This window comes from Phaethon lepturus, unplaced genomic scaffold, assembly GCF_000687285.1.
Source record: "Phaethon lepturus isolate BGI_N335 unplaced genomic scaffold, ASM68728v1 scaffold2102, whole genome shotgun sequence".
NCBI lineage: Eukaryota > Metazoa > Chordata > Aves > Phaethontiformes > Phaethontidae > Phaethon > Phaethon lepturus.
Window position 1 is genome coordinate 108,741 of NW_010521040.1, and position 26,135 is coordinate 134,875.

The 26,135-nt window shown below is 37.5% G+C and overlaps 2 protein-coding genes across 2 annotated transcripts in view; one reads left to right on the top strand and one right to left on the bottom strand.

Annotated features, from left to right (window-relative positions):
- The window catches only part of DNAH7 (dynein, axonemal, heavy chain 7), a gene marked incomplete at its 5' end in the record, with an annotated part of 112,562 nt that extends 104,784 nt beyond the window's left edge, over window positions 1-7,778 (top strand). Inside the window, 7 exon segments of the mRNA XM_010297578.1 lie at window positions 388-573; window positions 1,319-1,456; window positions 2,196-2,426; window positions 3,478-3,630; window positions 5,432-5,609; window positions 7,023-7,126; window positions 7,572-7,778. Of these exon segments, the coding sequence (XP_010295880.1) occupies window positions 388-573; window positions 1,319-1,456; window positions 2,196-2,426; window positions 3,478-3,630; window positions 5,432-5,609; window positions 7,023-7,126; window positions 7,572-7,778 (1,197 nt within the window).
- A 3,297-nt stretch (window positions 7,779-11,075) lies between these two features.
- The window catches only part of SLC39A10 (solute carrier family 39 (zinc transporter), member 10), a 21,630-nt gene continuing 6,570 nt past the window's right edge, over window positions 11,076-26,135 (bottom strand). Inside the window, exons 3-9 of the mRNA XM_010297577.1 lie at window positions 24,601-24,770; window positions 23,378-23,596; window positions 22,293-22,413; window positions 20,016-20,384; window positions 18,166-18,246; window positions 16,283-16,473; window positions 11,076-11,234 (exon numbers count right to left, since the gene is read on the bottom strand). Coding sequence (XP_010295879.1) covers window positions 11,076-11,234; window positions 16,283-16,473; window positions 18,166-18,246; window positions 20,016-20,384; window positions 22,293-22,413; window positions 23,378-23,596; window positions 24,601-24,770 — 1,310 coding nt within the window. The remainder of the gene's footprint in view (window positions 11,235-16,282; window positions 16,474-18,165; window positions 18,247-20,015; window positions 20,385-22,292; window positions 22,414-23,377; window positions 23,597-24,600; window positions 24,771-26,135) is intronic.

The window sequence follows — 26,135 nt, forward strand, 5'->3', positions numbered from 1 at the left end:
AGAGTAAATAGAGTAAAATTTATAAGTACACCTATGGCCCTGTGACATCATACATTTAAATTTAGAAGTATGTGTAGCCAAACAAGTAGAGGTAGTTTTGGAGAAGTTTTCCATAAACTTTAACTCAGGGAGTTCCTGCTACTATGGAAATTTTTGGTGCTGTTATTCTTCAAATGAAGCAATGCTGGGTGACTTGATGGATGATTGTAAAAGTATTTGAAGATCAAGGGATCAATGATACAAGCATGAGCTAGCAAAAATAACAGCTTTTAAACTTTCCAGCAAGCATTATGGCTAACTTTTACAAGTAAATTACAATGACACCAATATGGCTGTCCAAAGAAGCGCTAGGCTGCGGTTCAGATCCCTGTCTTGCCTTTTTTTCAGGAGGTGCCATATGATGCTCTGCGCTATATGACTGGAGAATGTAATTATGGTGGTAGAGTCACCGATGACTGGGATCGGCGTACGCTCCGTAGTATTCTAAACATGTTCTTTTCCTCAGAAATCATTACAAATGTAAATTATAAATTTGATCCAAGTGGCCTTTATTTTGCTCCTCCTGAAGGAGATGTAAGTATCGCAGAAAACAGGATTACCAACAGCTTATTTCTTAAAAAAACAGATCTATCTTTACTGACACTGATATGTGCCTCAGTGCTTATTGCTGTCACTGCTTGCTTTTGTGGCTTACTACAACAAGTCCTAATAGGATGTGAGATTGACTTCTAAGAAATGGAACTGATGTAAAAAAAACTACCCCAACTACTACCAACTAAATTGACTTTGCTCTGTGTGAGTCAGCACACTTATGGGACAATAACGGAGAAACACAGCCTGCTGAAGTTAGAAGCATTATAAAATAGGTGTAAGATAATTAGTTGATCATATCTGCGGGAGGGAGAAAGGACATAGTAATCAGCTTAATTTATCACGCAGGAGAGTTATGTCACACATCAACAAAACGCCTTCAGACACTTGGCAAGCGGTGGGCCCAGAAAGGGGCTGCAGCCCCTTGTACTAGTTTTATATATTTTTAAATACTCTTATTTTGTAAGAGAATTTCCAACAGCCATTAAAAATTTTGTCAGAAATTATTTAAGCAAAACTAATCCTGATTTCAGGGTAAGAGGATGGACCAAAGGAATTTGTGAGGCACAGCCAGCCCCCGTATTTCTTTTTAGATCTTAGTTTACACACTGTATTCATTACACTAGGGAAGTTTGTAGTTGTTTTGAGACACAGCTTGCAGCCTGCCACAGGCTGTTTGGCTGTTTCTGCATCTCCTTCTAAGTCTATTTTTTTTTCCTTTTTTCAGTACCAAAGCTATATCGAATATACAAAGACTCTTCCACTGAATCCTTCCCCAGAGATATTTGGAATGAACACAAATGCCGATATTACCAAGGATCAGTCAGAAACGCACCTGTTATTTGATAACATAATTCTTACACAGGTATTTAAAGAGTAAAAGTCACACACCATCTTACCATAACTTTCTACTCTATCTCCACATTAGTATGTTCAAATTTTTTTTTCAGTTTTTACCGTACCTTATTGTGTTGTATCTCCATTCTGGTGAAATTACTGTTCCACTCAAGAATCTTTCAAGGCTGTTTTATAGTTTTGTATTCTTCTCAACTGTCTTCCTAAGGAAACACAGCTTCTGTGATCATAAGAGTCAGTTTGCATATCTTCTACTCCCCCCAGCTTTTAATGATTTTCAATTTCTTGGCCAGTTTCAGTCCAGTTTGTAAGCCAGGTACAGTCTAGGGATACTATAGTTCCTGTAAGCTTCATGAGGAAAATGAAGAGCTGAATACAGAGAGCGGGAGGGACAGCGAGACAGAACTGGGCACTGCTCTGTGCCCTTTCACAGCACCTGGCCAGCCAGTGGTGCTGATGGGTACATCAGAGGCAGGGGGAGAAAGGTTGGTTTACAGTGGAAGATTTCAGCAAAAGAAATGAGGACACAAATCTCTAGGAAACCAGATTTTGTTAGTTCTAAGCTAATAACATTGCAATAATATAGGAAATTCTGAAAGAAATTAATTTTAACAACAGTGGAAGACAGTTGGAACTGTAATGATCTTTTAAACAATGCCTTTACAACAACTCTGTTTTCCTGCATTTTAACTGCTCCCTCTCGTAAGACCTCTTTTTCTCAAAATAAATCCAAATTTTTGTCTCTCTAGTCTCGGGCATCTCATGGTGGTGCAAAATCCACTGATGAAGTTGTTCATGAAGTAACAGGTGACATCCTGAGCAAACTTCCTCCAAATTTTGACATTGAAGCAGCAATGAGAAGATATCCAACCACTTATACTCAGAGCATGAATACTGTCCTTGTCCAAGAGATGGGACGCTTTAACAAGTTATTGCAGACAATACGGAACTCCTGCATTAACATCCAGAAAGCAATAAAGGTGAGCTGAAGAGAACCTTTAGAGGCATGTACCTAGAACCCAGACTCAATCTCTGAGCTATCAATGCAAGTACCTTAGAGAACTGACCTTGACATCTGATTCAGGTCAGTCAGTCAAACACTTTAAAGAATCCAGATTCCAAACTAATTTATTGATCTGTATCTTAAAACTGATAGGAGTACAATGGAATATAAAAGTATTTTGTGCCTACTGCAGAGAAACCAAACCAGAAAATTTTTAACTACAGATTTGCTAGCAAATAAGACAAGTAGTAACTAGGTTCACATCTGTTTTTCTGCCTCACTGGCATTAAAGACTGAAGCATCTCACACAATTCCTTACAGATAAAAGCAGATCTCCTCAACACCTCAAATAGCAAATTACTGCCAGGAAGGATTCCAGTTAAGATATCAGTGTCTAAAGTTGATGTTTGTTCTCAGTAGGAACCAAAAGCTACAGCTGTGCAAAATACAGAAAAAAGCAGGAAGAAGTCAGTTTAGGCAATTTTTACTTATCCTATTATAGCTTAAGGCTGATGACGCATTTAAAAAAAAAAAACACCACACAAAACTGACAAAAAACCCCCAAGCACCACTTCTCTCCCACTTACAGCCAAACTAAACTACAAGCTGAAACGTCTGACACTTTAGAAGGCGGCACTTACAGCAATGTCACAGAGTTTTGAGGAAACTTTAAACAATAATACAAAAGAGCAATTGCTGTCAGTAAAACTCAGAAGTGCTCTGGGAAGACCATGTTTCCGAGGAAGAATGGCAAGGGAGAATTTTCCACTATGGGCGGTTTTCTCCAAAAGAGGCTATGGACCTTTTCCCTGACCAATCTAGTAACTAACTACCTGATCAGACAGATGGCAGCGGTAACTTTTTATGAAATCCATTATGTCCATTATTCTTGTTTTCAGGGTTGCTCCTGTCTGACTTTAGCTTGAAGTGACATCTTGTCAGACAGAGCGCGTTGTTGATTTTTAATCATGAAAGCAAGCCTGTTAGGCAAAGTATTTTAACATCTTCCTTTCCAAAATTCCTTTTAGGGGCTAGTGGTGATGTCTGCTGAACTGGAAGAAGTGGTAAACAGCATTCTGAAAGGCAAAATTCCAGGGCTGTGGATGAATAAGTCTTACCCAAGCCTCAAGCCTCTAGGCAGCTATGTGACTGACTTCCTTAACAGACTGAAGTTCTTACAGGTGAGTGCACCCCATTTACGCAGATTTGTTCAACGCTGCTTGTTATTTTTGTCTATTGATGTCAGGTGATATCTCCACAACTTCCACTGAATAATTGACAGGTAAAGTCCAGTGCGTTTGTGCATCTGTTTCATATAGCCTTTTGCTCATCACCGCATCTAATGAAGCACTATGCTTTGCCACATACCCTACACCTCACAAAGAGAGCTGCAATACGTCAGTAATACTGTATGACAGAATTTACTAAGGGCCTCTTAAACTGCATCTAGATCTGGTGGTGGTAATGAAGTTTAATTACAATAGAACTTAGGAAAATACTGTTGAGTTTCTTTTCCAGCAAGCAAACTTAAATTACCAAAACATTTTAACACAAAATCTTACGTTAAAGTCAAATACCAAGCTTTCAGTAGAGTGCTGGAGAAGAAAGCTGAATGAGTTAGGGAGAACCAGTGGGGTTCCTTCACCTGTAGGTGTAGGAGTAAGAGTGCAGATTCCCAAAACCGACTTTAAATGAGTAACATCTAGAGTCTCAGCACCATTCTGTGGCTCAGTACTCTCTATCAACTGAAGAAAACCAATCTTGTAGCAGATTGCTACTCCGTATCTGTTGTAAGAACAGGTCCCAAGATGGACAAAAGATCTAGGAATAAAAATTATAAGTAAATTAAAAAAAAAAACAAAACCAACAAAAAACAGTCATCCAGTTTCAGGTCTAGAAGGATACTGATAAAACCTGCATTTCCAGAGAACCTCCATGTTATGTTTTTGGACACACATCACCCAGTCAACACACCTCAGTAACTTCCACTTTCATCTGTAGCAAGCCTGACAGCAGTATGTGTAAAGAACAAAAGTGCCGTTTCTTGAACAGAATCCAGGACAGAATTTCAACTTGTACAAACCAAAAACTGCCAATAACTGTAAGGGGAATTTTTTATTTCTTGGGAGGAAGACTACTTACTAGTAGAGACAACTAGTTCAGTTGTCTTCATTGTAATTCTCTGCAGTGGATAATTGTAGCAAAATTTTTTCAGATGTTATTCAAAACTGATGTTTGCAACAATCAGAAAAAGGTCTTCTTGCATGCAGTAAATATTCACCATTGCAACAGACCTCACATGTATTACAACCAAATCCAATGAATTTTGACATTTAAAAAAATAATTTTTATACAGAGGCCTTCACAGTATAAGCTATTAAAAATAAGCAACGCTGAAACACCAACCAACCAAAAAACCTGTCCCTACCCACCCCCCCAGTCAATGTAAGTTAAATTAGGCCACATGTCCTCCTCATGAGGAAATCATCCCTTCAACTTGCTGTACACACTTAGAACATGTGACTGGCCTTGGAAGGGAAATGTGACCCTTTCAAAGAGAAAACAGCCTGCAAAACCTCTGTCATTTGCAAAGGTGAATGCTGAACAGTCTTCAATAACGAGGGAGAGGAGAATTGAATACTCATTTGATGAACTTATGAGGACGATGCATGTTTAACAGACTTAGCCTGAATAAGTCAGTCATTCATGTAAGCTAAATATTTCCAGGCAACAGTGTTGATTTTTTTTGGTGTGTGTTTTTTTTTTGTAAGAGTGGTTTTTTGTTTGGTGGTTTTTTTTTTAAAACAGAAGCTAGTGACATCTTAAAAAGACATGGCAGCCACCCAAAGCTCCGCTGCTTTCAGAAAATAAAAAGACAATCAAGGAGAAATTACTTTTGCTGTATCAAGGAGATAATTGCTTTCCTAAATATTAAAAAAGGTAGTTTTTTTCTTTCTCCTCCTCTCTCTTTTGCTGCTGCAGCTGTGGTATGAAAATGGAACTCCACCAGTCTTCTGGATTTCAGGATTCTTCTTCACTCAAGCATTCTTAACAGGTGCCCAGCAGAACTATGCCAGAAAATACACCATTCCGATAGACCTACTAGAATTTGACTATGAAGTGCTGGAAGATAAGGAATATGAAGTTGCTCCTGAAGATGGTAAGTAAAAGCATGACACAATTATCTGCCTTTGCTGGTGTACTCAGAAGATAACATTAATTTGCAGACTCAGAGTTATGCAGTTAAGTTAATGAATACAGCTGGAAAACATACACAACTGCACTGCTCCACATGAGATAGATAGATAATACACAAGTAGTAAAGAGGCAAAACACTATTTAAATGCTTAAGAACTACTGAGATTAGTTCACCTCCTGGATTAGCATGCAGATATAAACCAACACCAACCAAGGACACTCCTTACCCCAAACAATAAGTAATATCTAGCTTGCCATGTTTTTTTTTTCCCTCCTTTAATTCACTCCATTAGCATATATGTCTGAAAACGCACATTTTCCTAAGCCAAGGAAAACCAAACATTTAGTAGAGAAGGATAGTTAAAGTAGCACACCCACCCTAGAAAAAGAGCTTATGGATATGATCACAATGTGTAACAGGGGACCGTTCTAAGGGAGGAAAAGTTCTCTCTTTTCTCAAACCACTTTATTACTTACCTTAGGTTCCAGCTGCAGATACATTTGTTAGCTTGCTGCTTCCTCAGAAAAAAGGATATATTAAACTGAACTGTTCTTGATACTCTTTTTAATACTTTTCTGAGGATCAGTTTGACTGGCAGTTGTGTAAAAAGAAGGGCATGACAGGTTGCCTGGGAGAGCCACATCAAGTCATTTTCTGTTGGGGCATGTTTATTTATTGTTAGAAGTTACAGTTTTCAGTCTACAGAGCAAGAAGGTGCCAGTTTGATGAAAAACAGATTTGCTGTAACTTACTTTTTTCTTCTGCAGAGATGATGGAATGACAGCTGTCATTTTGTCATGTCATTATGATATGTCAAAATATTTATGTTTTTTAAACATTTAAGGACTTTTTTTTCCCCTCTTTTTACTTCATTCCTTTAATGAACCACTTTAGAAACCTGTAAGCAAGCGGCAACTTGAAACATAAGCAATGAAACAATGTTAAGACTTAACTAGTTACAAGACTGTTTAGATGATCAAACCTCCAAGGCTGGGAACATTAAAGCTGACAATGTATAGCACATACAGAAAACTTTATGATAACGACAACTATAAAAATAGTGTCCTGTACTGGGGTATAATTTTTAAGCTCTGTCACGTAACATTCACAAAAGTCTGGATACACTATGATATCGCTAGACATTGTAACTTTATAAAACTTCACAGAATTGCAATCATAGTAAATTGTAATAAAGTATAAGATTGTGTTATACTCAAACTTACTTGATCATCACTCAGAACACACAAAATTGACAAAAAGTCCCACGCACTTGATTGACTGACAGTCAGCAAAGTGCGTTGCACTAGCTGCTGCTCTCAGCTAGACAAGCTTTCCAGTTTTTGCATAATATGGTATCTTTCCCAACTGATTCAGGAGTCTACGTTCAGGGATTGTTCTTGGATGGAGCACGCTGGAACAGGCAAACTAAGAAGCTAGGAGAATGTCATCCAAAAATCCTCTATGATACAGTACCTGTGGTCAGTATCTTTCATTTGGTGACATTTTATAGTATTACCTACCAACAAATACTGTAGAATTAATACTCTTCAGTTCTAGTCTTCAATAGAATTGAGTAACTACCTGAAATATAGAAATCTTCATATGAAAAGAAATTTTTTAAAGTTTAAATCATTTGACAATTACCCTTCAGGAACAGGGTTATTCTTAAAAAAGAAAATAATTTAATTGAAATGCTTTGTGTCGAAATAGAAATTAAGTGTCTGAGAATCCTCTGCTAATCATGACAGTGACAGGAAGTTTGGTGTTGCATGTTTTGGGAGAGGAAGCAAGCTGCTAAGAAAGAGGAAACAAGAAACAGGTTTTCAGGGCTACCTGTTAAAAAGAAAACAAAACAAAAAAATGACATCAAAATCCTTTTTTTTAAAACTGAGATGAAAAGGATTGTTTTATTCTTTACCGCAGATATGGCTAAAGCCATGTAGGAGAGCAGACATTCCACAGAGACCAAGTTATCTGGCCCCAGTGTATAAGACCAGCGAGAGACGAGGGATCCTGTCCACTACAGGCCATTCCACCAACTTTGTCATCGCAATGACTCTCCCTTCAGACAAACCGCAAGAACACTGGATCAGACGGGGTGTGGCGTTGCTATGTCAGCTTAACTCATAAACCTAACACAGTTATGGAGGTAGGTCTCTTAGAAGGGATGCATGTCAGTCTTGAAATGCCACATAAAAAGAGAAATCAAAACGAGTTTGTTTACAATGTAGCATTTGCGCCTTTTCATGAGATTTGAAACCAAATACTAAAATATAAAGGTGCACAATAAAACCTTATAAAAGCCAACAAAAAGATCTGCTCCTTGAATAATTTTATTTTCTGAAGGCTCCTTATTTATAAGGAACATACATAAAATGAACACAACACTGTTGACATGAACAAAACAGCATTTGATCATTTCCAGCTTTATAAAATTTAAAAAAATGATTTAGTCGTAACAAAAAGTCTGATAGCTCAGCAAGTTATCTTATAGGACCATAATCACATTTTAAACCATAGACTCAATTATTAATGGGGTGGGGAAGGAAAAAAAAAATGGGGGGGGAGGAAATCACACTGCATCTAGCAACTACAATATTTTCTAAGCATAATCACAGCAGATTGAGTGCAATGTGATCTACATCAAAATTCATATGGGATGTCACACAGTGACAGCATTGTAATATACAAGTAACATTTATGCCCTCCAACAAATACAAGTTAAATGAGACTTTGGGTTCAAGCAGAATGGAATGTTGAAGCCAAGTAGAAATGTAGTGGAATTCAGATTGTCTGTAACAGGACTCAATAGCGTACATTAGAATCATTTGGAATTCAATACTGGTGGAAACACACAGAAGAAGTCACAGCTGTTACACTGCTCTTCTTAACTTGTAATAAATACTAGAAAATAAAAGGAAACAACCCATATTTAATGAAAAATACAGTACCTACCTTCAAGGACCATGTTTTTCCCTTGTCTGAAGATGGTCTTGGAAGGAAGTTAAACTGTTTTCCTATAGAGGCAGTGTATTAAGCTATAACCATATTCCAACTAATACAAAAGTAAATATACTACCTGAAATACAGAAATCTTCATTTGAAAAGAATTAGAAGAAATAAAGTTTAAAAAATGATTTGACAAAAATATCAGTTCAAGCACATGATGACCCCCTTATACTTGACAGAATAACAGAAAAGGAAAAGTAAGGGTCAGTTTAATACATAAGGAATATAGGTGGTTTAAATTTAGATCCTCGGAAGGTATCCTGTGAGTTAAGTCTCTTTGAAAATGGTACTCAGTGACCTAACATGGGCACTACGAAAACACATCACCCAGGATCTTTACACTGCAGAAATTCAGTAATCTGAAGCTAACAACAGTGTGTTTGCTAATTAGGGTCCAACAGTAAACGTGTTTAAAGAACAAAAAAGAAAACCTGAGTTCAGAGCATCACAATGGCTGCATACCTGAACTCTGGGCTTTTGGCTTCTTCACTGAAGAAACTGCACCCTTCTTTGAAATGGACCCTTAATACTGCTTCTTGATACTGCATGAGGAAGAAATACTGGCAAGAACCATCCAATATCTTTAAAATACATGAGCTGCTGTCAGTAAAAACTAAATTGCCCAATGAAGCTTCAAAAAGTAAAGGGCCACAGGAAACACACATTAACTTGAAATGGAATGAAGATACCAACTGGCTCTTGTTAAAGGCGTTAGGATCAGTGTTTTTAGCAGCTACACTGGCACCAAGCAGACCGAAACAAAATTTACAGCACATAGTCAAAATACGGCTTTTACCTGGCATACACATAAAAGAAGACAAACTGTATGTTTTAAAAAAGGCTACTACCATGCTTAGGACTGGTACTACAGAATCAACTTGCACTCCTCACAAACACACAATTTTTTTAAGGAGATGGGTGCAAGAAGAACTAACTCACGTCTGGTAATATAAGCGTATCGGCACAATCCAGTCTAAAACAGCTGATCCCAGCAAGTTAAGGCCCGAATTTTCAGTCTATCCCTCCAAATTACACATACCACAGATCTATCACATCTGCTTTTTAATAATCTAATTTAAATACCAAAATTGTAAAAAAATATCATAGAAATGAACTCCTTTATGCTGGAAGTAGAAATCTTCTTACATACTCTCACTGCCAGAAATGGCTGGTGCTACAACGTCTGATATCAAGGCATTGTAGGAACGGATTTTGATCTGATATTACAGTATTGTAAATAACCTACCAGTACTACATACACAGAGCGTAATTTAACCTTTGTGCCCAGGTTCAGTAACTAGCATCTTGCACTTTGGATTGTTTTAACATGAAGAGGAGAAAACAGTCCAAAATAATTTTTAAAAAATGGAGAAATTCCCATATGGATTCTCTGTGAAAAGGGTTTGCACAAATTCACAGCCACAATTCTTCAGTAGTTTATGCTGCAAGTGGCACACAATACATGTTTAGCATCTGTAAAAAAGAACCAGAAATAGCTCAATAACTCCAACATCAAGGATTTCCCCAAGCTAACACTAATTCTACTGCATTTTGTGTTTTCCTACTAATATCAAGGAACAAACATCAAATAAATCTTAGTGAGGAAAAACATCATCAAACTGACCCTTGACAGAACATAGCACTTTGCAGCGTATATTGCAACAGCCTGCCTTCTTACACAAGAAGTTTATAATGATGGAGTGCAGCTTAATGCATACTCTAAGAATTTAAACAGGTTTTGGGTTTCTTTCTTAAAATTCAAAGCCAGCACAGTGGTTTCCAGTCACGTGCTGTTGTAAGATTTAATACTTCAAGTCACCACTATGCAGAAGAATCAGCACAGAATGAAAAAAAAAAAAAAAAAAAAAATATATATATATAGTTTTACACACACACATGCACCTATATAGATATGCATGCATATCTGTATATATCTATCTCTAGATATACCTATACATATATAGAGATAGATAGATATGTGCTACTCAAGACTTACTGGCACTAAAAGCTTACTCAGGTTCCTTGCAGAGGTATGAATTTCAGCTGTAATGTTTTCTGGGTTCTGTTCAAATGTACTGGTGAAATGGTATTTTCCCAAATGAGCAGATCACACACTGTACTTTTTCTTTCTTAAGCAAGCAGTGCTTCCTACATAGTACACTGCACTTGGCATTTATTTCTCATATTTAGTATTTCCTAATTGTCAATCACTCGGGTTTAGAAGATGCATTGGGTAATGTCATTTGATTTGAATTAGGAAAAAAGCATAAATTAATCTACACAGAAATTAATATACTGTACTTGTGTAAGTAGTGCAAGCCACTGCTTTTCCTCTGAGCAATGTGCATACAGTGAAACAGTGCAGACTCAAAGCCATACAGTAACATTATTGTAACCACAGTGATTACCAGAATTCGGTCAAAACTGGATGTCGAGCACAATTTTATCTTCATAGAGGGCAATCACCAGCATGATGGCAAATCCAAGAAGCAGGCCTAGATTCTGAAGAATAAACTGCCCCACGGGACAATAACCATGCTCTTCATTATCTCCGTCTCCATGAAGCATTTCTGGAAGCTAAAAGGAAAAAACATTTAGAAAGTGATTTCATCTCTATTCCATTCATACACAGACAAGTTTGCAAGATGATATTGTCAAGAATAAACACTCTGGGATTCAGTTATAAAAACAATACACCAACACATAGGTTAAACTCTACCTAACCGCACTACATCTAATAAAAGCATGACCACATCATATATTTACAAAACAAACTAAAAATGCCTTTTCTTTCCTTTGGACTTTTTTTTTTTCTTAAGCTTTTACTGGATCACACATCTACTTGAACTTTAAGTTCCTCAAGATAAGGACCAGCCCAGCTTTCTTCTTTTGAGTTCTTTTACTCAATTAAAATTAAGTCATGCTCAAATAAACGTAACAAAAAGCTTTGGCTACTTCTACAGTAATTACACTGCTATAAATATACCCTTTATAATGACTTTGCTGATTAACCGAGCCATTTATTTGTCATGTCACATGCTTACACATATTCACATACATGTCCCTTTTAAATATGGGAATAATAGCTACAAGTAATTAAAGAGAAATCCTATGTGAAGCTATAAAAATTTCTGAAAGCTCTGGAAATTGCTTATATTCCTCACAAATGAAGAAAAATCCAATAGTACTGACAAAAGCAACAAATAAATAATAGTGGACTTGGAAGATGTAAAAATAGATCTTATGAAGCATCTTACAAAGCCACACATACAGAAGAGAAATGACTTAAAATGTTTTACAAAGAAATTAATTCAATAAAGCATGAGGTAAACAAAGGAATTCCTTCAAGACACATTTAGTACAGAAAAAAGTGATACAGAACAAAATGGAACCTTCAGGTAGCACACAGCACAGGTCTCTCTTTATTGCTCCTCATTAGATAGGCTAGAATAGTTTTGGTTATTCCGAGTACCTGAATACTGCACAACAGACAACGACAAACTATCAGAGTTTTTTTGTAATAAATCAGAATTGTATTCATCAAGTAACACAAAACCTCATCAGAGAATTCTGCCAGAATTGCTGCTGCCAATTCTCACCTGCATGTTTTCTGAATGGAAGGTTTGCACATAATTCAAGTGTTGTAATCAACTTCTACAGAGACATAGTATCCCTATGTTCCAAATCTAAAGACTCTCTTAAGAATAACCAAAGACTATTCTGGCGTCTGTTTCTAAACCTAGAAGAGCACAGTGCTCTGTCTCCATAACTTCCAAGGTTTCCAGTCACGAATATGAAAAGGGAGAGTATGAGGAGTAGAAGTGAAAGTCTTAGCTATGGATAGTGACAGCTGTCATATATCCCCAAAACTGTGGCACTGAACAGCAAGTAAATGACCTCTTTAAGATAGAAAAAAAGGTTATTTAACAGTAACCAGTACTATGGGCACACTCCCCCCATCACGGTCTTCAAAATATTTATTTTTTACTGGTGCCTTATCTGAAGAGGCATGCTCATGCTCCTCTTTCTTGTACTCAGAGCCTGAGCAGGCAGGCAGGGCAGGCCAGTGCCACTTCGCTCTCCTTCAGCTGCAGAATCCCAGTGTAGAAAGGGTCCTGAAAAGGCTCTGGGGGGAAAGGAGGAAGGTGGAAGGAGGCTGTGCGCGGCGCGAACTTGTTACTTCCATCTTTGAGATACAGCCCATACATACATTAGCGCTATAGGAACCTCTTGCATGCTCACATTTACCTGGAGGCAAATCTCCTTGCAGTACCTCATTTGAATAGGTACTGCCCACCTGCTCTACACAGCACTGCTTCGACTCTGATGCCTCTGCAATGCTGCAGTAGCTAAAGGAGGTATAAAGAGAACTCCAGATAGCAGCCTGGCAGAAGAGATTTTTGAGAGATGCCACAGATGTTTTCTGAGATCTGATAGAACATGCCCTGGGTGAAAAAACAAAGGCTTCACCTTAGCATTACTGTAAGAAGTATAGGAGCTTTAACACTGCCGTTTATCAACTTTGACAGCATGTTTGAAGATTATGAAACTTTTTGCTTTATTAGCTATCGATGTGACCGATTTCAGGGACCATATAGAGTCTGGTAGTTTCTGTCAATAGAAGAAAAATAACACCCTCTTGAAGTTGAAAGCTTACAGTTTCAGCCCTAGAGATGTAATGAATGAAAAATATAACATGAATTTATTTTCCAGTGAGATGATATGATTCAAGTCAGACTGGGAAGGAATATAGGAAAATTCAATGTACCCATTCAAACCAAAACAGCAGCGTCAAGGAGGAGTACATTATGATTATTCTTCTGATAGTTATCACCAAATGAAATGTCACGAGAGACCATGGAAAGCTTGAAGGATTTAGAAAGGCCTGAATTTAAGTTCTATTGGAGAAGAGTGTCCTCACCATTAGAAAACATGTAATTAGACAAACTTCAGGACAATCAGATGCAAAAATATCAGAAGGTCCATTCCCAATGGGCTGGTGTATGGAATGGAAAGAGAAGTGCACCTATGTGAACCTCTGTCAAGCTAGGGAGGGATCAAAATCTGTTCTTACTAAGTGTCAGATAACAAGGTCTTTGAGAGGGAAGCAGATTATGGAAACATCAAAACAAAAATCTGGTGCAGTTTCAAGTGTTTCTGGCAGAACCTTTCCTGCTCGTCTAGTCAGAGCACTGGGCTTTGACTATTTGGTTGCTACTGTGATGACTGAGGAAAAGGACAAGGAATAAAAGAGTGAAAACACTGCTTTCCTTTATACGTGATGTCTTCAGTCAAAATATGTACAGGAAATAAGTATCAGCCATAGGACTTAAAAGCAAGTGATATTCCAGTCATTACAGGCTACTGTAGAACATCTAAAGTTGCATGAAGGATCACTCTCAAATACACAGACAATATTTAGCAAGCCCGTAGAGTGATTTACTAGAGTAAATTTACAAGTTAAAGTCCCCATAACAAAGTAAAATATCCCATGGTGTGATGGCCAATGCCTGGCCTCCATGAGTCCTAGTCATAAAGCACCTAATGGCAAGCAGGACTGAATGAGATGAAGGTCACAGGAGCAGCCTCCCCCACTGTGTCCTGGCTTGACCTGTGCTCAAGCCCCCGTTTTATGACTACTAATGGGACTAACATGGGATTTTCAGAAACAAAGCTGAGTTTAAGTTCTCAGTTGTGGAGGATGCCACCTAGCAGCAAGCTGGAAGTCCCGCTGACATAAAGTTTCTTCAGTAGTGCTGAACGCAGAACTAACTACAGAGGTAAATTTGCTAGTGGGCAGAATGACCAGGACAGCTTCTGCTGACACCAGGAAAATCAGCTAACTAACTGAACCCTCGCTTTCAGCGGCCTTCACTAATGCTTCAGTGACACCACTGAGGCTGAAAAACCAGACCGAGCAGCCATGGCTAAGAACTGGCAACCAGCAAGGGGGAAAGGGATCTTTATAGTGTCAGCTCTTCCAGTTCGCACCAGGGAAATAATACAGTCAGCCCACACCAGAGCAGACATCTGACAGCCTCATAGACAGTGATCTGACATAGATATGATGCTGTTTCAATGAGAATTGCTGAAACCCGAAGTCTGTGTCTGTGGCTTAAAGTGACAGATGCCCGCCTGCTTTGACAAGTCAGACAGTGAGAGTCAAACACCACACGTTTCATTCCTGCACCAGTTAACTTTTGAGGAAGCTGCTAAAAAATGTGGTTTGAAAACAGGATAATCAGCACAAATGTGTGCCAGCGACCAGAACTAGCAGTGTAGGCTAACAGAGCTACCAGATATGGCAACAGAATCTCTGAATATATTTGGAAAGTTGAAGAGAATGCAGTTTAAAATACTTCAGAACAGTAAAATACTCCATTTTACCCACAACTGAAAACTGAAACAGGCTGGTCCTCATTCCAGTAAACCCAACCCTCTATAGAGATGCCATGAGGTTAAACAAAATCTCTACTGGAACATCACTCAAAGCCAGAACTCCAGTTGCATTTAAGTATTTTTTTATAAGCAGTATGTACCTTATGTATACCAGGTGATCCAAATAGCAATCTACTGATAATACATAAATGGCTACTTAGTCTGTTTGAGGAGAAAAATAACAGCTGTGAGGAAGCTTGCCTCTGCATCCAAAGCAAGCTGGATGTCTGTACTAGGAAAGAGTAGTTTGTGAATGACGCAATGGAAATCCAGGGACCGCTCCACAAAAAGCTGTCTGAAACCTTAAGAATCCAAGTTTTAACTAGGTTGGATTTTCTAGTCTAATTGATTAATAACGTAATACAATACGAGATCTGTCCTTAAAATCCAGGGAAGTGATGCATTTTTTTCTCTGTGTATTAAAGCGAAAAGAGCATTACAAAATATCTTCAAAATGAAAACTGATCGCATCATCATTGGGCTTAGGAAAGAAAATCAGTGAGAAAACTGGCTTATTTAAATGCAGCTCTGAAGCTGCTTAGGAGAGAAATCAGGATTGAATATGGACTGATAACATGTGCGCAAGTGCATTACTGCCTGAAGGATATGGATCTACAATGTACACACACTAAATATAATGCACCTACACATTCTTGAAGCAGCAGCATTTTTCCACCAGATAATTTTTAAAAGAGCTGATCAGCACAAGAGCTATGTATTAGCAGCTGCTCATACTAAGGGTTCAGACTAAGCTTTCCAGAATCAAACATATGAAGATTAAATTTTAGTGAAGAACAATTATAGATACTGGATTGAACTCCAGCATCTAAAGTCCCATCCACAAACCCAGAGAATCATCCTATTTTTATTAGTGGGAAGTTATCATTTTTATTAGTTTATTAGTGGGAAGTATTGAGTGTCTTTCCCAGGCCCCCGTAATTTTTTTATTTTAACAGGATTCGCTGGCAGACTTCGCTAGCAGAAACCCCAGCAGGCAAGCAGCTATAAAACGTCACATGTCTCAAAGTATCTGCAATATTTTAAAAAGCTATAGAACAGAAACAGCCATCTACTGTCTACAGATATTTTATGTGTTATAACAAAAGAAGTTCTGTCGCAGGTGCCATTTCAAGTCCTAGGTTTTATGCATGGAATGCAAAAATGAGACAGAATCATAACAATCTTACCATGTCAACCAACGCCACATAGAGGAACATGCCTGCAGTGATTGCAAAGATCCACAACGTGATGTTATTAGCATACTGTCCCACCGCTGTGCCTATCAGCATCCCTATATAAGCCATCATGGCAGACAGGAGGTTGTACACAATAGCTTGCTTTACTGTCATACCTGCTTTAAGAAGCACAGCAAAGTCACCTAAAATGGAGACAGAACACGGGTGTTTAGTATCAATGCCACTCAGGAGAGTAAGTAGATAAATTAGCCTACATTTACTATTTCACCAATCCAAGGCATTGCCAAAGTAAAAATGCTGCTACAAGAGGCTTAAAGGAAGACTGGGCAACAGGATATGACAACTCTTATAACAACTGTATTTACTTGCGGCAATCCCTTAATTAAAATATGATTTAAAGGTGCCTATTCATCATTCTTATTGTCAGAAAGGTAATAGTGATTAATGGTTGAAGGTAAATGAAGGAGTCTAGATCTGGTCCTCCCCCAGAGGATACATCTGTGCAGACAGACTTGTCTCTACTTCACAGAAGTTCTTCATGGCCCATAAAAACAGAGGCTTAGTTTTGATCCATACCTGTGAAAATTCCTCTTAGCTATATACATAGCTAATAATACACCTCATTCTGCAAATTCAAGAGGAGGATAATGAAGCATTAGTCCCCACAGAAGGTGACAACAAATTTGAGAAGTATAGCACTAGGAAAAGGAGGAGTTACATTCAGAAAGGATGACTTCACATACATGCTGAATCAGTTTTCTGGTTTAAGACATGCCAGGTTAACCTGTTTTATTTTGAAATCAGGACAGCTCTGCTAAAATTGCTGATAGATGTAGACGTTCTATAAAGATCTAAACTTTCGTCTTGTAATCAGCTCTGATAGTTCTACTCCCTTCTTATACAAGGTTAATTTAATCACGTTAACCTAGTAAAGTTATAAGCACACTAATATACATTACAATCCTTTATATGCTGCAGCAGCTTCACTTAACTAACAATTGTATAGCGTTGTTGTCAAACCGTGAACATCTGCTCTATTATTTCCCATCTGTGCCCATTAGTTACCTCATACTTAGTACCTGCTGCATGAAATGCTTACACTCATCGCCTCTAAGGGTTTCTGAAGTAGTTATTTTATTTTACTTTTGATGACTCAGAGCTAGCAGCTCACCAAGTAAGCAAGCTGTGAGTACATACACAGTTTAATCTAGCACAATTTCACATTACTGGCAAAAAAGAAGATTCCTCCTCTCTCTAGCTGCCCTTCTGTGAGTCTCAGGGTGCACTAAAATTTCATGCAACGTGCCTTACGGCTCACAGGAAAACAACAGGTTTCATCACAGTTAGCTAACCCCAAGAAGAAATGCTCCAACTGGGGGGAAGAATCAATAGCACAGGCAACAACGCCTACAGGCTTTACCCTAAATAGTCATCCACACCTACGGGATGACAACTGGTACAAAGCATCTTCTGAAGAACTCCACAAAGAATTTTACTTAGGTAAACTTATGTTTACTTATGTAACTTTACTTAACTTTGTGTAAGACAATGCCACACAGCGTAGCATGAAACTCTCTATAAATGCAGAGGTATAACATCAAAATGAAAACTGTATGCTCTTAAGAATATTTTTAAAACATGTTGAAAAAGCTTCATAGAACTGCCGTTAACTAGATACCTGCCAAAATAATCCTGTATTAATATCTTCATTATGTACTCTGAAGCAATATTGCTCCATTACTCTCTGAAGTTCTGGTCACCCTTGCAGTATCTGCAATGCATTATGCTTATCAGGATGAGTACCACAACAGCTTTTAGACACATATTTTGTACAGATGAAGAGACTGAACACACTGAATTTATATATTATTTACCTAATTCATGGGGAAGCTCATGACAAAATACTGCTATAGATGTACTAATTCCTCCTGTCAGGCCAGCACTAAAAGCTGCTCCTAAAGGGGGGGAAAAAAATTCAAATTATATTTTACTATTTTCAAATCAGAAAATTTAATCAATTTTCATTATGTGTCTGTCCTGTTTGTGTATAACTGAAAATACTGGAAGTATCCGGGATGTGCATTACCACTGCATACTTTATTAGTCAGTTTCTCTGAAAGACAAATCCTGGGAGAGGAGAACACAACTGAGCAAAACAAAGACATAAAGGCAACATCTAATAAATAGCACCACTTTTACATTTTTAGGAACTCTGAAGTACATCAGAACAGTTAAGAATGCACATGAGCAACGGTCTAGTGCCCTCCTTTCCTTGGAAAGGCAAACTAGTATTTAACCCATAACCCCTCTATTTCCTTGTGCTTATTTGTAGAGCACATATGAGCAATGTTAATAAGCCAGACCTGGAAAATAATGAGGAGAAAAACACTGGCATAAACCTCTTTCAGTAACTTTTGTGTAAGCTAATTTAATTCAATCAACTTTAAGTTCATACCTTAAATAATTCTGAGATGAGAAAACTGGTATTAAATTTCTTTACTGTAGCAGAGAAAGGCACCAGAAGAGCTTGCAGTGAGCAGTCAAAACAGGCAAAATAAAGAAGAAAGAGAAGACACAATCTGAAGACAGAGAGGAAATTTAACTTTCCTCTGGATCCCTCGTAACTTGATAGATTAAAAAGATGAACATGCTTTTCTAAAATCTACATTTTACCAAAGAATCAGCTGTTGGGACTTGACACAGGAATATTTAGAAATGGAGTTTCAATACAGTGAGGTTCTCAACAGATGGCGTAGTGATCCTTTTTGGCCTTAGAAGCCACTGTCTAAATGCCTTACCTGTTTAACGTGAAAATGAAGCAAAAAGTTAATTTTTATGGAGTTTAGTTGCTTTAGATATTGTTTGGAGAAAGTGGAGAAACTGTAGTAGATTCCACTGTTAACTCTGTACCCTACTAAGTAGCTTATCCCCCATCCTTCAAAATGGGTATGTTCCTTCTGCTAGTAGTTCAGAAGGAACTGTGTACTCTTAGAGGCTACCTTAGTAAAAAAAGTATGCACTTCAGTACTCTCACCATCATTTTGGCTTGTATGACATATATTTAAATTAATGTGCTTTAGAGTTCAAATCACAAGTAGAGGTTTATGTGAATGAAAGTTGAATTAAATGTAATAAATTCTGTTCGGTACTTCAATTTCTTCTACATTTGGCTAGAAATAAATCTACACACACCATAAGCCAAAACAATACTTCGCTCAAACAAAATTAAATTACCCTAAGTAGTAGGTTTATAAAAATTATTTTGTAACTTGACTCATAGTATATTTATTATTTACAAGTACTGTATAATTATATGTACTACTAATAATAGAAATAGTAGTATTATTATAAATAAATATCATTATAAATAAGACTGAAAGGAACTTCTTATTCAAAGGCAAATACTAAGACCCAAACAACAAATGTGCATTATATGTGCTCCATAATTCATATGAAGATTTGTCTGCACCTACCTTTATTCGGCAGAAATTGCTACTGTCCCTACTATCAATACAGTAATCTTGGTGGAAAAAGTCACAGATTATTAAGAGGAGACTGTTACAACTGATGGCCTTTTAATTTCTGCTCTGAAGGAAATTAAACAACGCCAGTAGCCACAGGAGCTAACCGGAAGCCTTACCTGTGATCACTGGTAAGAAAAATACTACCAAAGTTACTACAGGCAAGAAGAAACTGCTGAGAAATACTCAGTGTGTTTGCTTACCGATTGCTAAGCCATCACTAAAGTTGTGAATGCCATCTCCCATAATTACCATCCAAGCAATATTAGCTATCCCAGTATCTTTCAGGTCTTTTCCAGAATGACAGTGGCCATGGGAATGATGGGAATGTTTGTGATGCCAGTGGTGACTGTGTTTTCTAGCTATCATTTTATCTTCGCCATGGCTGTCATACTCGGAATCGTGAAGATCATGCTCTTGAGCAGCATGTGAGACATCATTGTGAGAATGGTGCATATTGTTGTCCTCTTCTACAGACAAGAAGGTTTTGGGAGGGGATTCCAGCTGTCCATCTAAATCAGTTAGTTCAGTTTCATTGAGTCGATCTTCAGATAAAACCGAGTCATCTGCTCCTATGTTGAAGCCAGTTGGGAGAGACACTGCATTAGCTCTTACAAAGTATCACCAGCAACTACTGCATCATTGAGCTAAGAATTTAACTGATTTGCAAAAGCAACAAAAGTTTTTAACACACACCAACCTAGTAACTTTTTTGTCAACATTCAGATAGAAAAAATGTATTTCTCACTGCCCCATTTTTTTCACTAATTTGCATGTAGAACATACAGGTCTCCACTACAAGGCAACACCACTGTATCCATAGCACACAAAGTAATTTTTAGCCCAACTTAGGCTTCTATCTGTAATTTTGCTACTGATGAAGTTTATGGTTCAACATTGGAAAAGGAAAGTTGCCAGAAGGATAATAATGTCTTATATGCTGTAGATGGAATCTGAATGGCTCAGGAAACCTTAGCTGGCTACTCCCTGTGCATGCCCATACAGGTCACAACTTAGCCTTCACTGAAGCGTACCACAATTGACCACTGATACAACAGATCTTTAAAGAGTTTCTGTATTGCATGCATCTTTGTGTCAGACACTTGTGTCTATATATAGAGAGCTCCTTCAATGTAGCTCATTACCCTGCTAGCAATCAAAGCCATTTTTACAAAGAAACACAAAGTGAAAACAACGCAGAACGCGTACACGCATGAATTTTAAGTCTACTAATATTTCTGAAGTATTAATAAATAAATGAAACTGGCAACCTACACTCCAGGAAACAAAACTAGTTGTGGAAAAAAAAGCAGTTCTGGACAATGAAGTTGTTAGCTCACAATAAATCAACAAAAAAAATTCAAAAACAAGCAAACAGTAAGAAGAATTAAAAAAACCAGGCACAGAGCACCAAAGCAGCAGACAAAGAGGTCTAGATAAACAGCCTCTTCTATATCATTTGAAGCTGTTTAAGAAGAAATGGAATGGCCATTCAGGTCAGCGGTAGTGGCACTGCAGTTCAAAACTCAAGTTCAGCATGGGCTTCCAGTGCAGGTACTATGAATGATTTACAGATTGGCAGAGTGCACTTTCAGAGGAACAGTGTTATAAAACCAGTATGTACTCCACGTTATTAGATGCAAAATTCCTCTGATCACCCGTTAAAAGAAAATAAAGACATTTCAAATATATGTATCGCCATCCTCACAGCTGAAAGTCTTTCTGTGTTCTATGTCAATGTTACAAATCCCATTTTGAATTGTTTCAGTGGAGAAGCTACAGTCCTAACTCTCCCTTCTACAAACCATTTGAATTGACAAAACTGCATTTGTATAAATGTAGCCTATGGATTCTTCATCAACAAATTAATTCAGCAGCCATGCAGGCAAAGCTTATGAAGCAAAGCCCTTCCAGAAGGGTGATATGGCATTCCTCGTGGGTACATACTGCATGAGCATTCAGACTGTCATGAAGGAACAGTATGTGAAAGTTGTTTTGGATACTTGCGGACTATTCAGGATACTTGGTTGTATTTATGAAAAGAAATTAGTTTTGTTTAGCCTTCTCAGCCAAAATATAATTGGTCAGAAGCTGGAATCTTCAAAGTATAACAAGCCTTTTAGGTTGTGTGTGTTCATTTTTGATCTAATTTTTGCCAGGGCTGAGCTAGTCAGGCACAGCTTCACCAAAAAACACTGGCAAAAACAAACAAAAAAATCCCCAAAGAACCACAGCCACCTGACTGCTTCAGAAGTCTGAGAACTATTTGTATGGCATATTAGGAAGTGTTCAGAGTGCTCTCAGATCTAAGGAAAACAAAATAAAAAAAGATTAAATAGGGAAAGCCTATTAAGTCTTATTAACAATGATTTGCATAATAGCAGCAAAACTGTACAAGAGGTTACATGCTACGTGCCATAGGTTACATGCCATTACTTTGAATCTCGTAATCACAGAAAATGCTGAAAATAAATGCCTACCTGCAAGGGGTTTGAGCTGAAGCCAGTCAGCATCTGGTCTATTATTTAATTTGTGATCGGAAAGTTTCCTTCCAATTGGTGATTCTTCAGTCTGTTTTTTCTTGCACCATTTCTGCTTACTCTGCAACAGGAAACAAGTATCATCTGGTTTGTAAAAGGACATCGATGGAAATAAAAGAAACTGAAATGTTGTCAAAAAATCTCTTCAAAATAGACTAAGTTACTCTCTCTTAATATGCCTAACAGAAGTACAGAATACTAATCTTTGTAAGGCTCAGCAACGATACCTATCCCAGTGGCAATTCTTAGCTACCTACCACAGAATCTCACCCACACACAGACATTATTTCACTTCAGTATAGAGTACATTATGACAAGGATTGCTCTAACAGCCCAGAAACACGTGTATGTAGAGTTGTTATATTTGCTTATTTTGTTCAAGAGAGCAAGCACACAGCAAGAACAGCTCCTCTATTTTGTTCAACTTTAGGTTTTATACTCCTATAACTTCCTTGTGTTTTCCTTTAGAGAAAAGCTTGCTACTTTCCTATCTCTGCAGCCCAAAAAATCCAACCATTTTCAGGGAAATAGTTAAAATTTGACTGGCAATTTATAGAAAGCAGGAGGTCTGCAAATTTTTGCTTTTTCTCATGTAGAAAAACTGAGTATCTCTGTTACATTGGCATCATTAGCTAATAGTATACAGTTAAATTTCTTGTAAATTGTCTGGCTCTACTACCAGTTCTTTCTTACATACTACCTTTCATATTTTTGCAAAAAGATCATGGCGCTTTAGAGAAAAAGCTGTAATCTCTTTTACTTAGATCTACCTCCAAATATATCTGGCCAAAAAGCTGCAACCTCCCCCATCAGATTTCTACTTTGTCTTCCAAAATTACCTTGCTAAGAAAAGCAAGATGTTTTAGAAAAGGGTTTCCTCACACAAAAATCAATGAATTTTGAATGCAGATTAGCAGCACTTGTTCATGTTCACAGAATAATGAATCGTCACACAGACAATTCCTCAACACTCGGAAGATAAGTTCGGGTAACATTTTAAAACAGCATGCAATTTTAGTGCCTACCTTTTGTTTATTGTAATGCTTGTACATTCTTATACAATGTTCAATGATGAACAAAACATAAATGCCTCCAAGTGCCACAAGACCTTTCAGCACTGGATCGTTTTCTTCTAGAAAGCCTTCAGTCCGTACTCCATGTCCATGGGCATGTCGATGAGAACGCTTGTGTTCATGAACATGACCTTGGCCATGATGGTGACTGTGGTTGTGGCCTCCATGTGACTATTAGGAGAGAAAATAAAAACACAGCATGACCCGGTGCAGTTAGGAGACTGAAATGGCTCTGACAAAATATGTAACCTTGCCAGAAAAGCAGCATAAAAAGACTTCAAAAGGGTTTTGGGTCGGTTGTTTTTGTTTTGTTGGGTTTTTTTATACAAACATATTTTATGATAGAAATTTTTCATTAGACTATTCATTGCCCTAATCAATAAAGAAATATTCCTCTGGGAAATTTTTAGGGGGAGATAATCTAGCTTCAGCTTTTTTCTGTCACAGTGCTAAAGATAATGAGACTAACACTCAAAAATGTCAAACTACCATTCCTACTCTCCCATTAGCAACCAAACCTCCTATGTTTTTTAACTATTACAGTCAGTTACAGACTCCATTTTCATCTGAAATATAAGCTTTCAAAAAAAAAATTTTTGCATTAAAATTTACACAAAGAAACCATGTGAACATTAGTCTTTTTGCTTAAGGTTAACAAAATTTTAGAAAACATTTCCCCTTCTAAGAATCACAGTATACCATCACCAATTAAAAACTGCTTACCTTCCCAGGAACTGGGACAATTTCTTGGTTCAGTAAGTTAGAGGTTACTTTCTCCCCAGAAGCTAGTAACCAGGAAGGTTAATCCCCCAAAATACTTTTAGGTGGTACTGATACACAACTATCAGTAGACAACAGCCAGTAATACTACTAAATTTAAAATACTCTTGTTGGTCTCATTAGGTGTTTTAAAATACTGCGACAGAAGTTAAACTATGAATACACAACTACTTTTTTTCTCCCCCCCTCCTTTTTTTTTTTTTTTTAAAGAAACACACAGTTCCTTCCTTTTTTTTACCAGAAAGTCCCAAACATTGTTTCAGGATGTCCCTCATAGTCAAGTCAATCTACATCTCTATCAGTGAACATTTATTTGTCGATGCTTGTCAAACAATTATTTCAAAATTCACTATACAGTTACAATTAAGAATAAAAGGTAAGGCAACAATACTTACATGCGGCAACAGATGGAGTAATGCATCTCCACTCATTGTTCCTACAGCCAGAGCTACCAAGAAAGTTAGAAGAAATTTGAAGCACCATTGGTTAATGATGGGAATCAAGATCACACCTAGCAAGGAAAGCAGGCTAATGACGGTGATAGAGATGATACCACAAAACCAGGCTGTGGGAAGAAATGAATACAGAAAGGTTATCAGAACAATACTTGTAAAACTTTTAAGGCTGATTAATGACTTTTCTTAAGAAGGTGACTCTCCTTTAACCTAAGCTGTGTGACTGTTCATTCAAAAGCTGCTGAAAAATATGAAGGCAGTACTGAAGTCCACAGCAAAAAACCACTCAGGCTCATTCACAGTACAGTACAATACAGTGAAAGACATCAGAAGACAATCAGCTAAGAAGAGCCCAGCCATTTTTCCTGACTCTAAATTCCAGGCTTAGCTCTGTTGCCCTTAACGAAAAACAAAAAGCACAAGATTTCATGTTGGAACAAAAACATCTTTGCCACTTAACTTACTGGGGCTCTACGAGCACTAATTCATATTTAACATTTGTTTTTAACACGGTTCTGATGCAAAATTTAACTGGAATCAATATTTCTCCTCCTTTGTTAGGAGTAACATGTCCAGTTAGGCCTGATTCTCTTCACCTGGTACTTTGAAACATACATTTTTATTCATGAGAAGTAAGTAAGACTCAACCTTTGACAGAGGAACTTTAAAATCAAATGCTCAAAATACGAGCTTGAAGAGTTGAAAGCAACTTGCTACCAACAAAAAGAAGACTATATTTTTTACTGAGAATCTCTATTGTTGTCATTAGAAGAAAAAGTGATAATGGGATATGGTACACTCAACACAATCCTGTTAATTAGGGAAAATGTGCAAATTTCTAGATGACGTGGAAAGGAAGAATTACACAAGAAGCAGATCCTATAAGCAAAGCAGCATGGCTTTTGCAGTCAGCATCTCACCCTAATAAAATATTTTTTCTTCTACTTTTTAAAGCCAACAGTAAGGCTAAGAATTAAAAAATATTGGGATTTTTTTCCTCTCTCTCTGCTTCTCTATCACTTCTCTTGTTTCTTCCCATCACAGAAACTTCAAAGAACAGTAAGCAAAACCCGTTTAATTACAACAATACAGTTCAAAAGGTTCACAAGTCCCAAAGACAGGAATAGTTGGTGCTCCTATTTTACAAACATTAACTTGGGCTGAGATCTTTCATGAACATGATTTCCTCAATCTGAACTTTTTTATTCATATATTCATTTATTTTAAGTTTTAGCCTAAATGCTTCAGGTTTTTCTAGTTTTTCTCCTAGCTTCATTCTTAATAAAAAATGTCTACAGAGTTCGCCAACTTTAATGAAAGTTAACAACTCCTGATTTAAAATCATTAGCATCTCCATACTTTGATGCATGATCTGACTTTCCTTACATCTATGAAGATCCACTCATTTTTGATCAAGTGGGGGAAAACATCCTGGAAACAGGAGGGATGAGGGGAAAGAGAAGAAGAGAGCAGGA